This window comes from Coloeus monedula, assembly GCF_965178545.1.
Source record: "Coloeus monedula genome assembly, chromosome: 2".
Classification (NCBI taxonomy): Eukaryota; Metazoa; Chordata; class Aves; order Passeriformes; family Corvidae; genus Coloeus; species Coloeus monedula.
The window spans coordinates 105,409,042-105,424,939 of NC_138782.1; the positions used below are offsets into that span (position 1 = coordinate 105,409,042).

General features: G+C 45.1%; 1 protein-coding gene across 2 annotated transcripts in view; it reads left to right on the top strand.

Moving 5' to 3' along the window:
* Positions 1–15,620, top strand: part of HPCAL1 (hippocalcin like 1) — a 69,389-nt gene extending 53,769 nt beyond the window's left edge. The window contains exons 3-6 of one of the 2 annotated variants that reach the window (XR_014227344.1): positions 4,198–4,600; positions 5,618–5,723; positions 8,912–9,262; positions 15,487–15,620. Coding sequence is in view for 1 of the 2 variants with exons in the window: in XM_082302754.1 (XP_082158880.1) it covers positions 4,223–4,600; positions 5,618–5,723; positions 8,912–9,009 (582 nt within the window). In the remaining variant the exon portion in view is untranslated. Of the gene's footprint in view, positions 1–4,197; positions 4,601–5,617; positions 5,724–8,911; positions 10,096–15,486 lie in introns of those variants that run through there. The other variant, XM_082302754.1, reaches the window with a different exon arrangement.
* The last annotated feature ends 278 nt before the right edge of the window (positions 15,621–15,898 follow it).

Below are 15,898 nucleotides of genomic sequence, written 5' to 3' on the forward strand. Positions count from 1 at the left end.
TTGTGGTTTAACTCCAGCCCCCAGTGGGATGAGGAGGAGAACTGGGGGGAAAAAAAGGTGAAATCCGTGGGTTGAGATAAGAACAGTTTAATGACTGAAATAAAATAGAATTTTATTGTAATAATGATGCTAATAATTGTAATGAAAAGAGACATAATAAAAAGAGAGAGAGATATAACGCCCAAGAGAAACAAGGGAAGCACAGTACAATTGCTCACCAGCTGCTGACCAGAGCCCTGCGCATCCCTGAGTGGTGATCAGCCCCCTCCCCAGACAATGCCCCCCAGTTTATATTCTGATAGTATGGAGTATCTCTTTGTTCAGTTCAGGTCACCTGCCCTGGCTGTGCTCCCTCCAAATGTCTTGTGCACCTCCTCACTGGTAGAGCATGGGAAGCTGAAAAGTCTTTGACTTGGGGTGAGCACTGCTCAGCAACAGCTTAAACTTCAGTGTGTTATCAACATTGTTCCCATTAAATCCAAAGCACAGCACTGTGCCAGCTACTAGGAAGATAATGAACACTGCCCCAGCTGAAACCAGGACACCAGTGTGTGTCTTGGCCTCCGTAAAAGACCTTTTTGCTCATTGCTAGGCTTTTGCCATGAGATTATTGTTGATTTTTTGTAAGCCTAGAAGGACAGAGGTTACTTTCAGGTAGGAGTTCTCTGGCAGCTCAGTTTTGAGCCTGGCTAGAATTAAAGGCAGGCAGCAGCACCACATAATTTTAACAAAAATTTTGGTGTGAAACTGGAACAAAAGTGCATCTGCATTTTCTGCTGTTTAAGCCTTACATGGCTGAGCATCTCTTTCATGAGCAGTTATTGACTTGCAAAGTCCTCAGCTCTGCATTTAGACTACCAAGCTTTTCCTTATCTGATCACCTCAAGGGCATTCCTGTGATTGTTTTTCTTACTGCTGTGATAGCGCCAGATGCTCTGAGGGCTTTTGCTCATCAAGGTAAGCAGGGACAGACCTTGCTGCGGTGTACGTGGTATTGCTTCCTTGGATTTCACCCTGGTGTGATGGAAAATGAGGGAAAGGCAGGCTGTGCTGGAATTAGGTCTCTGCTAACTGCCCAGGGCAACGTTGGGTGCAAGGATGTCGCTCCTGTCTTGCCTTCTACACCCACTGCAACAAGTGACTTAGCTGGTTAAAAAAAAAAAAAAAACCAACAAAACACAGCCCTAATCACAGGACTGACCAGACCATCCCAGCCCTGCTCCCTGTGATTTCCATTAGCAGCCATCCTCTGAGTGGTCTTGTGGCTAAATCAGCTGCTGAGCCTCTGGAAAGTGATTTGATGAAAGCATTTTATAGCAATCGAATGAAATGTCAGTTGGATGCCAGCAGCAGGGGTTGCTGTCATGATTAATGAGATATTTAGGCATTTCATTTTGAAGGAGCTACCTGCAAGACAATTTACATCAAAGCTGTTTTTTTAGATGGGCTTTAATAAATTAATGTTAATGTTGGTTATTTAGTTATTCACATCAAATTGGTTACAACTGGAGGATTGCATTTGGGCTGAACAAGTTATGAAGCCTTTCAGAAAGCTCATATGCAAAAAAAGGTTGTGTTCAGAGCATTGCACATTTTCTGCTACAACACGATGTGAAAGAGGAGGAAGGGTTGAAATAGCCGGTAATCTTTTGAATGCAAAGATTGCTTGAGTATAAAGCTTTTGAAGCTGATATTTAATGAGCATCTCTTCAAACAGGATGAATCTACCACTAGGAGAAGCAGTGAAATGTAGTAAGTGGAATTATCACCTTATCTCTCTGTTGTCTAGGGGTCTCTACTTTTAAGGGAATAGAAATAATAAAGGTATTACAGGAACAGGGAGAAATTACATTAAACCTTCTCAAACCTCTTTTAACTACCAGTTGAAAGTTTTGCAGTCCTTAACTCTGCGCGTCAGTAAAGCTGAGGTAATTTCTGCTTAAAGCCCAGCTCCTGCATTAAGTGGGCTCTACTGTTCCTCCTGTCCCTCTCTCAGGGCAGTGGCAGTGGTTGGTGAGGCAGGGACTGCTTTTCGACCCAGACACTAGTTCTTACAAAGCACCTGGGAATCATGGAGTGAAGGGGTTTACTGAAGGAGTTCAGTGGAAACTGAAGGCACCTCCTCACCCAAGGACAGGAACATACTCTTACAATTTCTGCTTTTTAAAAAGAAGGACCACATCTGATCCATTATTTGCTCCAAGCTGCTCTTTTCTGCAAATTGATTTCAGCAGAGTAGAATATTGTGTTTTCCACCCTCAGCACTGCAATGGATGACTATCTGGAGCAGAGAAGATTCAAAGATGGAAAGGCTGTGGCAGTAGCTTAAAGTTAGTGGTGTAACTGGAGGGCAGCCTGATGTTCTCCTAGGGGTGATGCTGGCAGGGACCAGGAGCTGTAGCATCCCTGCGTGTTGGGGGCAAGCAGAGGTATGTCAGGTATGTCGAGAAAACTCTGCAGTATAATGGACAAAAATAAAGCTTTGGAGTTGAAATATTGGCAGCTTTTCTTGCAAACAGAAGTGCTAATGATAGCAGAGTTTTCCGTTAAGCCCGATGCACTGAACTAACGAGCAGCTGGCTGGGTTTTGTCTCCGAGCATTAAGCCACAGAGCAGGATGTGGATTTTTTACATTGCTGAGGCAGTGCACAGACTAAGTGGAATACAAATAAAACAAGCTTACATTCTGCTGTAGAGCAACTTATTTTTTGCTGACCTTTAGCATTTTAAATTTTTTTGGGGTTCTTATGCATGCCTGGAATTTTTACTCTCTGGGAAGCGCTTAGCCCATTTTTCCTGGTCTCTGCATGCTTTGCTGCTCAGCTCTTGCAGTTTCCAGGTAGTCTGCAGTGCTGGCCTGTTACTAACCTGTCTTCTGAGTGAACCCAACAGGCACAATAGTCTGTGCAGAGTAATATCATTTATGCAAACCAGTCACAGAGGTTTGGATGTGACTTTGTGCACACTTGTGAATAAGCTTCTTGAATTTGGGGAAGGACAAGCAGCTCAGCCTCTAGCTTAGCAGCACAGTTTGATATTGCTGGATAGCCATGAAAGACTGCAAGGGATAAAAGCCAGAAATTACCAAGGTTTTGGTTTTTTCCTGTTGTTGCTTAAGTGCAGACTGACCATCTTTCATTTTGCCAAAGGAGCTCTCCTGTTGCTGGGCAGTCTCACCTTGTGTGGCACAACGTGGGTATTGTCAAGGGAGAGGACAGACCCAGCCTTCTCCTGACATCCTGATGAAATCCTGAATTTAAATGCATTTTCGCCCTTGTGGCAGAATATAGAACCTACTGAATAAGCTTCTCTAAAAGCATAAACCCCAGTAAACCTGACAAGAGTTGTTCTGCTAAACATTTTTCTTTAGAAAGCCCTGCTCTCTGATTGTCTGGGAAGGCTGGAAAGCACCTTGTGCTGGTGCTGCTGTCGCAGTGATCCATCTGCTCATGCTGCCTCCACAGTTGGAACAAAGAGGGAGAAGTCTTTTGGGGTGCCGCTGTTGAGCATGGGCTGTGCTGAGCTTACCCTTGCTGCACCCTTCTGTGATCCTCAGGTGCCACAAGGAGCACCAGCCGAGCCCCACCACACAGGGGCAAGCCCCCACTGCTGTGGGGCAAGGGATACAGGGAGGGAGGAGAAGCTGTGTAAGCCAAAGAGTTTCAAAGAACATCCGGACAATGCAAACGTGACTGGCACGGAGCCACCTGCCCTTCCTGCTTCTTGTTCAGCTGCATTTACTTTCACTTTTGAATAGATGAATTTTTCTTTGCTGCTGCTGTCTGCTGCTGTCCCTGCCTGCTCCCGCTCAGTCATCGCAGCAGATCAGCCTGTGGAGGAATCCAGAGCTGGGCATCGCAAGCCATGTGATGGAGGGGTGGGGTTGTAGCAGAGAAATAAAATACAGATCTTTATTATTTCCCATATAAAAAGGATTAATAATAAAAATTAATATTTCCCAAATAGTTCCTCCCAAACTACCCTCCCTTCCACGGCATATTAATCACTGGGAGAGCCTAGAGGAGAGGAAAGGAAGCCAAATTAAATGAGGTTTTTCCTGGTGATTTATAGCATCCTTTTTCTCCTCTTTCCCCCTTTCCCCAGGGGGGTCTGTGTTTCTCACAGGGTTCTACCTCTCCCCAGCCCCTCTCTGCCCAGTGGGGCTGGAGCTCAGGCAGATTTTCTCTTGCTTTGCAGCTGCTGAACCCGGACCCAGAAGAGGATGGGGAAGCAGAACAGCAAGCTGCGCCCCGAGGTGCTCCAGGACCTGCGTGAGAACACTGAGTTCACAGACCACGAGCTGCAGGAGTGGTACAAGGGCTTCCTAAAAGATTGCCCCACGGGCCATTTGACTGTTGAAGAGTTTAAAAAAATATATGCAAATTTTTTTCCCTATGGCGATGCGTCGAAGTTTGCGGAGCACGTCTTCCGCACCTTTGACACTAACGGCGATGGGACAATTGACTTTAGGGAATTCATCATCGCCCTGAGCGTCACCTCCCGGGGCAAGCTGGAACAGAAGCTGAAGTGGGCGTTCAGTATGTATGACCTGGATGGCAATGGGTACATCAGCCGTGGGGAAATGCTAGAAATAGTGCAGGTGAGGCATTATCTCTATTGGACATCTTATTTGTGTTGCTGTAACCGCTTCGTCGTCAGACAGCTGGAGCTGGAGATGAGGGATCTGCTGAGCTGGCTCACTCTTGTCCCAGGCAGGTTCCTGAGCCCATTGCACCCAAAGAGACAGATGGTGGGACCTACAAGATGCAGATGAGGAAAGGGCCTGAGACATGAACAAAGCACTTGTGCAGCTGGCCTGCAGCCAAAATTCTGCAGCTCTCCCTGGGGGTTTCTTAGTGTGATGTTCATGGGATCAAAAAACCCTAAATGCCAATTCTACTGACCTGATTAATCTCAAAATTAGTGCTTTTAATCTTCAAATCTGAGTCAATGTGAACTCTGGATGAAAGGCTGTAGTGTGTCTGTCTCCTGAAGGCAGAGGACACACTGTGCAGCTGAGATGTGTGTCCTGAGCAGTGCAAGGGAGTCATGCATCAGCCAGTGCCCTGACACTTGGTCCTCCTGGCTGAGGTGGGATAATTTAGGTGGAAGGGTAGGACTGCAGACACTCTAAAGAGGTCTCATCATTATTCATGTTCTTGTAAATCTGAAGATGCATTTCCTTACCCATCCATGAAGAAAAAACACATCTATTGCTCTATATTCATATTCACCATAGTCCATGTAACACCCCACATGCATACCTGTAACTGGGTGGATGGTGATGGCTCAGCCCAGCTGCAGAAGAGAGGGTTGCACAGCATTGCCTCTTGTATTTTAGCCCAGTCGTGCTCATACATTAATCTAGACCCTGACTTTCAGTTAAACTGACCCAGCGCTTCTTTTGAAGTATGAATGAATACAAGAAAGGAGAATAAAAAGCTGCAGTCAGAAATTCCCATTCATTTTGGTTTATAAGGTTCTGCAGCTGCCTGCCAGGGTCAGCTGCCTTTTTTATTGCTACAGGCTTAAATTCTTTTTCTCTGTCCCATGCTTTATCATTTGGGTTGTGTTTTTCTTATATCTCTTTTCTTTTAACATTTTTTTTAATACTCAGGCAATTTACAAAATGGTTTCATCAGTAATGAAAATGCCAGAGGATGAATCCACTCCTGAGAAGCGAACAGACAAGATCTTCAGACAGATGGACACAAACAATGACGGTAGGATTGCCACTGGCACCCCTCCCTAGGCTCTAGAAACAGAGGTTTTCTAGCCCAGCCTTGGTATATGGCAGAATTTGGGGAGAGGGGAGAGAGGGCAGGGATGTCCCCACTGGTGCCTTTGGTCTCTGCCTGACCTCGTTGAGCATCTTTGGTCCATGGCAAATAGTGTGAATAACTGAGCAATGAGCACAGGGTGACTTTTCCTGCTGGGGGGCTGGGAGGGGACCAGTCCACCAGTCCTTCCCTAACATTTTATGGGTGAATCCCCTTCTGCACAGGCTCCTCTGAAATTCCCTAGTCCATTGTCTTTGGGTTATTTTCTCTGGGCATAGCACAAACTTGGCACAAGGTTTTGCTCCCATTGCCCTTGATAGAGTTGCACTCCTGGGCTTGTCATCAGTAACACGGCTCCTGAATGTGGTTGGGCACCTGAAAACAAAAATTCCCATGGGTCCATAATACTTATTTTCTCTGCATGTTTATGGCATGTATACGTATGTATATGTTCACACACCTCTGTTGCACTATGAGCATCAGGGGGATGTAGCAGCTCCCAAGACAGGTTGTGGAGCTCCTTGATAAATTACTGACAGTGTACCTGTCACAACCCCTCCACCTGAGCTGGCTCATTTCCTTGGGCTTGAAAAATACTGGCAAAAAATGATCAATTTCCTCTGCTCATCAGCCTGATGACATGTTTCCTCTATTCCCAGTTGAGGTGGAGTTTCCCCTGGGAATTACCCTGTCAGCGGCTGAGGTGGCAACTGCTCACATCAAAATCAGGAGCTGTGTCCTAATGATATGCTCCGTGAGAGCAAAGATTTGGTTCTAGCACTGAGATATTGAGACCTAAAAAATGCTATCTTATGTTCAGAAGGGTTTTTATTTAAGAGACTTTTATGGCTGCATTTTGGTGTCTGTTGCTGCAGCCCCCAGGGCAAATTCCTGGCCTTGCTGAAATCCTCAAGTATTTTACCTTTGACTTCATCCAAACTAGCACTTCATCCCCTGGCTTGACGTGTGGAGGGCCCTAAAATAACATGATTAAAATATTTTTGGTCTGCGGAAACTAGCAGTGTGTGCAGATGCATAACAGAGTAGTGGACACAAAATCTGCTATATATCTATACATCCTCCATCTGTTGCACTTTGTTGCTGAAATAAAATCATCCTATTCCCAGTAAAATACCAGCCCTGCAAGACATGCAGTGCCAAGGAATAACATCTGCACATGTGTGTCTGGTGGCTAGAAAAATTTTCTTCCCTGACTGTTGAGCATTGCAGATAGATTTTGATTTGGGCTTTGCTTTTAAATAATGCAAGGAAAGGGACAAACTAATAAATATCCTGATAGTTAGGAGATCTCTTTTTTGTTAAAGACTCTTGGTTTGGGAACATTAGCTCAAAAGCCAGAAATTAGTGTGCCACTGGTTTTTGAGCTCCTGTAATTTCTACAAGAGGAAGGCTTGCTCATTCATGGAATCATAGAATCTTTTGGGTTGGAAAAGACCTCTACGATCATCAAGTCAAATTGTTAACCCAAAATGGCCAAACCCACCACTAAACCATGTCCCTAAGTGCCACATCTACATGTCTTTTAAATGCCCTGGGCAGTCTGTTCCAATACTTGAGAACCCTTTTGGTAAAGAAATTTTTCCTAATACCCAATCTAAACCTTCCTTGGTGCAACTTGAGGCCATTTCCTCTCACCCTCTTGCTTAGTTGGGAAAGGAGTTCCTCCGTGTTCAACCTGTTTTGGGTGCTGGCCACCAGGGTCATTCCTCTTCTGTCCCCACAACAAGCTGGTAGCATCCTGGGGCTGGTGAAAACTGGCACAGTGAGCTGGTGCCTCTCTCTCTTTGGATGCATGTGGCCAAAAGTGGCAGCAGGCACCTCCCAAGTGCAAGATGTGGGTCCTGTCTCAGCATGGCAGCTTGGGGTGGGTAAGGATGGCCCTGGGGTGTTGTGTGAGGGTAGGGTACGTTGTGCTTGAATGCACAAGCTACATGGGAGATCACTAGACGTGATGTCAGGGATACAGAATGCCTGTGTCCTCCTCTTCATAGGGAAAACTGTTTCATTTTTCACTAATATTGCCATGTCCTATTTCTGCCATGGTTCAGAGTGCTGGAGCTGGAGGGTATTGGTGCCAGCAGGCAAGGCAGAGGCTGCTCATGGGCTCCTGATGGTATTTGTGCAGGGGAGTGGTCCTGAGCTTGGGAAAAATCTGCCAGGGGGCTGGGTGACCCGAGGATGAGGTCTGAAAGACCAGATGGAATATTTCCTCCCTGCTGTACCACGCTGTGCCATGCCATTCCATGGGACTGTTGGAGGCAGGGGACGCTGGGGTGGTTGCTCCTCCAGAGGTCATTTTTCAGACCCTCAGACTGTTACAGGGTCCATGCAAGTTGGCTCCTCGTGCCTAAACTGAAGATGTATAAACCAGAAGTGCCCAGGAGGAACACATAGCAGTAGGTGGCAAGCCCCCCCAGGGCTGGCTTTTCTTGAAAAAAAAAAGAAAAAACAAAACCCGTCCTGTTCCTGTACACCCAGCAGGGCACAGCAACTGACTTGCAGAGTCATGGGATCATGGAATAGTTAGGGTTGGAAAGGCCCGTCAAAGGTCATCTAGCCCAACACCCCTGCAATGAGCAGGGAGATGTTGAACTAGATCAGGTTGCTCAGAACCCCGTCCAACCTTGTAGGTGCCAGAGAAGCCATCACTGCTCAGCCCTGTGTGTCACAAGAAACAAGAGGACAAAGTAGGGATATTTGGAATATTTAGGTTTAAAATGTTGCAGTAATACAAACATCATTTCAAAGCATACATGTGTTCAGGTACCATAATTGTGTTTGTGTGTCATGTCATTTGTATAGTCTGGTTCTGAGCAAAAAGCTGCCAAATGATACCAGAACAGTTATTTTTCGATTTGGGACTCTCTTTTTAAATAAAGAAATAGCAATTATTATGCTGGATTGTTTTGCAGAAGAAAAATGCATTTGGGCTTAAAGGCTTGAGTAGGATTTAGCTGCTGTGCATTGCACTAAATTCCCCTCAATGCCTTTGCGATAGATTAAATAGATGTTATATTGCCTCTGTGAGGAGAGGTTCTTTGCTACAGCAATAGTGGCAGCAACAACTGACTTTAAAAAATTGCTTCCATTTTGGTTTTCCTCTCCGCCAGGTAAGCTGTCGCTGGAAGAGTTCATCAAAGGTGCCAAGAGCGATCCCTCCATCGTGCGGTTGTTACAGTGCGACCCCAGTAGCGCGAGTCAATTCTGATGAAAGTGGACAGTGTGCTCAGAGAATCTCGGCTTGTGTCCTTCAAGCTTTGCTCGCAAACGGATGCCTTCTCAACCATCCCTCCACACTTTGCGGATAAGATCCCGTTGCCAGATTGTGTGTGCGTGTGTGTCCGAGCGAACCAGCCCTCGCTCCCCCCACTGACACCAGTGCAGTTCTCCTGCGGCAGCTCCGTTTCTGCTTCCCCGTAATGTTACGATTCACTCTGCACATTTTAAACATTAATCGAAAGGTATGTTTACATGCAGCTACGAGAGAGTTCGATGGCTGGTGAGATACCACTTCACTTAGTCTGTAAGAAAGGTGATGTTCCCGTAGTTCCCGAGAAGATGCTAGGTAGGACTTTTACCCAAAATAGCAGATGGTAGATAATTTATTTTGCTTCAGAAATTACTATGATGAAAAAAAAAAAAGTGGACTGAATGGAGCAGAAAGTTTAAAAAAAAAAAAAAAAACCAAGAAAAAAGAAAAAAAAAAAAAAAAGCAGCTTTCCTGGGCATGGTTCCAATTTTCTTTTTGAGGAAAATTGCTTGCACTTATCTAATGGTCTTTACTTTCTTTTAATATATATATAAATTATATATATATGGTGAAGTAAAATTTTAAATATTTAGGTCATCTATTTAAGGCATAAAGTAGAATTCAAGCTTTGTTTCTTCTAGTCGTCTGTGATTTATTCAAATCTTGGAGATTGTTTTTTTGTGATATTTATGCATTAGCAAATTGCTGTTCCAAAAGAAATGCATGACTAGCAGTTTGTGGATATTTCACTCTGTTTAATTCCTGAATGGAAATATTTGTTCATTTTTACTGTCAGTCATTCCAGCATTACTGTATTAACAAAAGACCTGAAAGGAGTTCATCCTCATTTTGTATTTCTCAGTGGAGTCCTACTTTATGGTGGTTGCTGCGTTAAATGGCTTTTGAGTGCCCCGAGGTGACGTGACTGGCACTGCTGTTCTCGACTTGGCTACACCTCCTCCCTTTTGCTGTCGATATGTTAATAGTCTTGTGCATTCCAGTGTTATTTAATATCTGCCTAATGCCAAGAAATATTAATTGAAATAAAAGACTACTTTTCTTGTCACTGCCTGTCTTGGTCTAAACCATGCACCAAGTTCCTAGTGTCAGGTATTTGGGGAAGGGCATGGATGGCTCTCTGCCCAGCGTCTCCCAGTCTTGTCCAAGACATGTTGCCTTGTAAGTATGTAGGGATTTTGGGAACCGACTGTTGTGGCTGGGTTAATGCTGTGGTGTTAGTGCCTGTGGGATCCAGCTCCATCCCAGCTGAATCCAGGGTAAAGATTGCTCAATTTCTGCTGGATGTGGAGCAGCTCAAGGCAATGAAGGAAAAACTGCTGGCCCTGTTGGCTGGGCTACTGTGACCACAGCTTTACAAAATAAAACTCCTGACAGGTACCAGGTACTTGCTGTTGGACTAACGTTTGACACTGGTAGCACGGGAAGCAGTTTTCTCCACTTTGATCAGGTTGGCAAGTAGCTGCATAAGCCTGCCCTCTCTGCAAAATGAAGTATCAACAAATTATTTGGCCTGAGGTTAATGCTGAGCGTGTAATGAAGGGATTTTTGCTGTGTAGAATGTTCTAGTAGTGGTTACATGATTAAAATATTAAGAGACAGGAATGGTTGCAATATCCAAGTGGAAATACATTTAGTCGGACTTGGTTCGACTAAACAAACTTGTGTCAGTGCTGCCAAGCAAAAGAGTGTGTTCTTTTTTTTCCCCTGGAAATTAAAATTTGAGCAATTAAACCAACAGTCCTTTCAACCAAAACACCCTAAGAGGGATGTTAATCAGAAGCTTGCCTGCTTTCTCAGGGCGAGCCCAGCAATAAACCCCAGCTATTGAAAAAAATGTAATTCCACGGTTGCTGATAGCCTGTATCCAGCCTGTTTGTGTTCATGCTGTCAGTCTGTCTGACAGAAGATGCTGTGGTGTTAGAGATGCTGCAGATGTTCTTACGCTAGTGACTCTTCTTGCATGGGCTGGGTCCAAAAGCAGCTGTTCAGATGTGAATTGGCCACCATGGGCTTTATCATTTCTGTACTCAGGAGAGTGTGAAAAAATGTGTCTGACCTTGTCCCGGGATGGTACCTCTGAGGTGGACCACAACATTTGAATCTTGTTTGTGCAATCTTAAATGAGTCAGGCATATTTCCAGTCAAGCATTGCATGATATCCTGGGTACCAAAGATGTAAAAACTCTTTTGCTGTAGCATTCATAAATGCAGCACTTCTTCTGTCATCATTCATTTGCTCCTCTAAGTGGAGATATTACTGCCTTTTCCTGGCATCTCACTTCTTCTGGTTTCCATTGCTGTCTGTAGTGAATAGCATGTTTAAGTAGCTGATTAACAAAGCCCAAAGTCTTCTCATTTGGGGTGAAAAAAAATCTCCTTACAGAAGCTTATTTTGACCTTGTTTTTGCAGAAAGAAAGTGAAAGAATCTGAATTTTAGAGGACAGAAAGTTCCCCTTTCTTTGATGTTATAATTTTTTCTCTGAAATGGGCCAGGGTATCCATGATGCAGTTTGCTGCCTACCATGGTCTGACAAGCCCCTGCACACCCCTGTGCAGGCACTGGGATTGTGTCCTGCTTCATCGGACCCAATTTCTTCCATCTTTGCCTCTTTAAATTTTCCAATTCCAGATTTGTGGGTTTTGGTTTGGTTTTTTTTGTTTGTTTTTTTTTGTTTTTTGTTTTGTTTGTTTGTTTGTTTGGGTTTTTTTGTTATTCCTCACTGTTTTCATAGCTTTTAGGGAGTTTCTTCTCTTCAGGGCAGGATGATATTATTTCACACTGGGACTGGCACAAATTATGTGAGTAAGATGCTCCCAGCTTGCCTTTCAGGAAGAAGTGAAGGAAGATGCTCAGGAAAGGTGGTCATGCATGGCATTCCGGGGAAAATGAGAGATGCTCTGAAGCCCAACCAGGCTGAGCTTTTTAAAGGCGGCTTCTGATATGGGGAATCTTTTAATTAAAAGGCCATCTAAGTACTGGAAAGGATTTTATCTGCTGCTGCCAAGCAGCTCTCTTAAAATCAGACCTGCTTCAGAGGCTGAGGTTGTGCATCCACAGTCACTGGGTAACTTTGATCATCTTGGCTTGAAGGATGTCTCTACTTTCCTTACCGGTAATGAGGACTCAGAGGGGAGAGCAATTTCCAGGCTCCTTCTCCAGAATGTCATTTGAATATTGATGCATGCAGAGTTCAAAACTGATGCAGTAATCAATGAAAAGCTAAGAGAGCTTTACTGCTTGTTGGGCTCCCAGGAATGTCTTTTGTAGAGGGACTGTTGTGTAGAGGGGTTAATCACTTGGGAAATGAAGTCCAAGTGATTAATAGAAAATTTCAACTCATTAAGTGACTTAAGTGTTTTTGTGAATTGTATTTTTAGTCAAAAATGGAGTCTAACTTAGCAAAAGTAATTTAACACAAAAAAATCTCACCACTGTGTCCATTTTTACCTCACTTTAATAACCTATGTGATTATTTTCTTGCCATGGAGATATCTAATGCTCTGAAAGCTCTGGCTAATTGCTACATAAATTCAGGCTTTTCTGTATGAATTGCAGGTCTTGTTAAACTAATTCAAAATTATGTCACTGCCTTTCAGATTAAGTTAAAAGCTGTCTGGTTGCAGCCTAACTCCAGTGTGGGTGATGGAGATGCTTGGGTTCAGTCTTTTGTGTCTCCCTTGCCAAGTTTGAATTGGCCATTTGTTTTTAAAACAGGCCCTTTGCAATGTATTTTTAGCATTGGCCTCTGAGTAATAAACTCTTGTGAAGAACAACGTGAGCATTTCTGCAAGCACGGGGCAGATGGTCTCCATAGATAGTCCTCGATCCATTATGCAGGGCACCCTCTATTCATATTTAAAGGTTAGGAACAGCCGTTGACTTTAATGGTCCAGTGGGCAGACTGGCATTTTGAGCTCCCCAGGCTGCACCATGGCAGATTCAGTGCTGATGAACCTGATAATTGCTGTTATCTCTTTTGGGAGAAGAGATGCTTTATTGAAAAGAAGGAAAAGGGTGGGAGAGGAGAGCAGAGCATCTCTTTGTAGGAGCTTTGGAGACGTGCCTGTATCGCTGGGAGCAGTGTGCCTGCAAGCGGACCTTAGCTGTTGCCCACCTGTACCCAGTGAGATGGTTTGGAGGCAGACACACTTCTAAACACTCTCGTGTTCACTGTGGCTAAAGGGCAACCAGTGCATCACCAGAGGGTCGGGTTAATCCCAGGCTTTCAGCCATGTCACATGAGTCAGAAGCCACTGCCAGAAGGAGGCAAGGAGCTGTCATGGCAGCTGCTTGATGTCTTCGAGGACAGACGGGCACGGTCACGACCACCAGTTGGGTGGGTTATTTTAAGAGCAAGCTGGCTCTTCCTGATGGAGGAACAATTTATCACAAACAAAACCTGTATTGACTGGGCTGTCACTAGAGGGAATTGTCTCTCACATGAAGGTGAGAAGCAGGATCCCCTCCTTGCTCCTCTCCACGCATATTCCCACACCTTTGTGTTTGGAGCTGCTGGTGCTTGGGCGGGTTGGGACTGACACCATGGATAACGGTCAGCTCCCTCAAACCCTCCCTGCCTGTGGGACTGTAGCTTTGAACACATCTTTAGTGTCTTCTCTACCTTGTACCTGGCACTGGGAGCTGCATCACTAAACCTCTGCTCACACTTGTGCTAGCAGGGCTCTCACCCCACCATTTTTTTACCTTTCCAAAACAGAGCAATTGTTTTGCTCATGACCTTGACAGCTTCCTTTGCCTTAACTTCTTTTTTCCTTTGCATAAACTGTTCCATGCAGCAGTATGGGAACTTAGTGCAGAAGGCAGGTCACACTCTAAAATCCAAGTTGGTCACAGATATATTACAGCAAAGATGACAAATTACACCCTGGGTGAAATTTGCCTCTGCAGTGTCACCCAGGCCATTCTGCAGGAAATGAGGTGTGAGCAAGGGAGCCTGTTTTTCCTTGGCACTTGGCTGTGCCTGCTCTTTCCCAGCCCTGGGGATGGGGTTGCACTGCAGCAGAGAACAGGAGCAGGGACAAGTCCTGCCCTAAGGGCCCTGCCATGTCAAAGTCACCCACAGCGTGACTTTGTTTTTCCCAGGTCAGGACACAGCGTTCTTTCCAGTCACTATTTCCATTTTGCTTTTTAGTTTCCAAGTGAAATAAATATTATCCTTAAAGCCTAATGTGGTTATATATACATTGACACAGGATTGAATCCAGATTTTCTTCAGCAACATCTGGAGAAAAGTAGCCTGAGAGGAGACTTTATTGCTCTCTACAACTACCTGAAAGGAGGTTGTAGCCAGGTGGGGATGAGTAACAAGTGACGGGATGAGAGGAAATGGCCTCAAGTTGCACCAGGGGAGGCTTAGATAGAGTATTAGGAAAAATTTCTTCACTGAAAAGGTTATCAAGCATTGGAGCAGGCTGCCCAGGGAAATGGTTGAGTCATCATCCCTGGAGGTATTAAAACCAAATGTAGATGTGGCTATGTTTAGTGGTAGACTCTATGATCTTACAGGTCTTTTCCAACCTAAATGATTGCATAATTCTGTGACTATGCTATGGCTGTGCGTGGTTCTGCTCAGGCCTGTCCTTAGTGACAAGAGCAGCCGTGTATTTCTTCTATGTACTAAACCACCTCTAATTCTTCCTTGACTTGTTTGCACAAGAAGAAGATGCAAACTGCCATGTCTCACTGGTGTCTCCATTGTGGGTACGTGCAAGAAGAAACACCTTGTTCCTCCCATGTGAGGTTTGGGTTGTAACCAGTACTGTGCTGAGCCTGCACCAGTGGTCGTGAACTCCAAAGGAGGTATCTGGCAGGCAGCCTCTTTCTCTGATAAGAGAAATCAGGCTTGTTTGAAGAAACATGGAGAAGCCCAGGCTCAGAGGAGAGTGCCAGCTAACTCACTAGGATATTGGCCCATCTCCTCTTGTGGAGAAACAGAACTGGGTTGGGGAGAAACAGAACAGGTACAGATAATTCTCTGCCTGAAGCTGGAATTTGTCTTCCGCTGGAGTCATTCAGGAGCAAGATGTCGTTGTGAATGGTTTTTAAAGTGTTTTGGGAGCAGCCAGGGGAAATGGTGAGTGTTGAGCATCACAACATGGAGATGGGGAGCATCATCCTCTTGGGGACACTGAGCCCTCATTTCCTGCAGCTGGCAGGAGCAGCAGGCTTCCTGTCTCCAGCTCCCTCTGGGTTGTGCTGTGGGACCATCGTGCGCCCTGCTCTAGTGCAAAGGTGCAGTGGCCAAATGGGAGTGAGAGAAGAGACCTCTCCTCCTCCCACCAGACCCAGCTGGTGTGAGCAAACACCTCACTCTTGCGGCTGCAGCAATAACTGAACACATATATTTTTCCCCTTTATTCTTTTTTTTAATAATTTCCTGGACCCTTTTCAGGACAAATTCCACTGCTGAGCGGATGCCATGGGCAGCAGGCGCAGTGCTGGCAGCTGGTTCCTCAAGGAAAACGTGAGTGCACCGACTATGCCTTAATACACCATTAATGATCAGGAACAAAACACAAACATTACGGACACTTTCCTTGGAGAAAATAAAATAAACTCAGCAATTCAGATGTTGGTGTTGCACAGTCATGGTTATTCCTTTGCTGTTTTCCTTATGAATTATTAATACATGTGAGGCTCACGACAGGCAGGTTTGATGCCTGCTAAAGGACACAGGTAGTGCCATTGCATGTGTGTGGTGGCACCGAGGAGCAGGGCTGCCTGCATGCTGCAGACAGTGCCAGTGCTCGAAGTGGGTTTCAGGTGCCAGGGTTTACCCCACACTGCGCCATTCTCCATCTCAC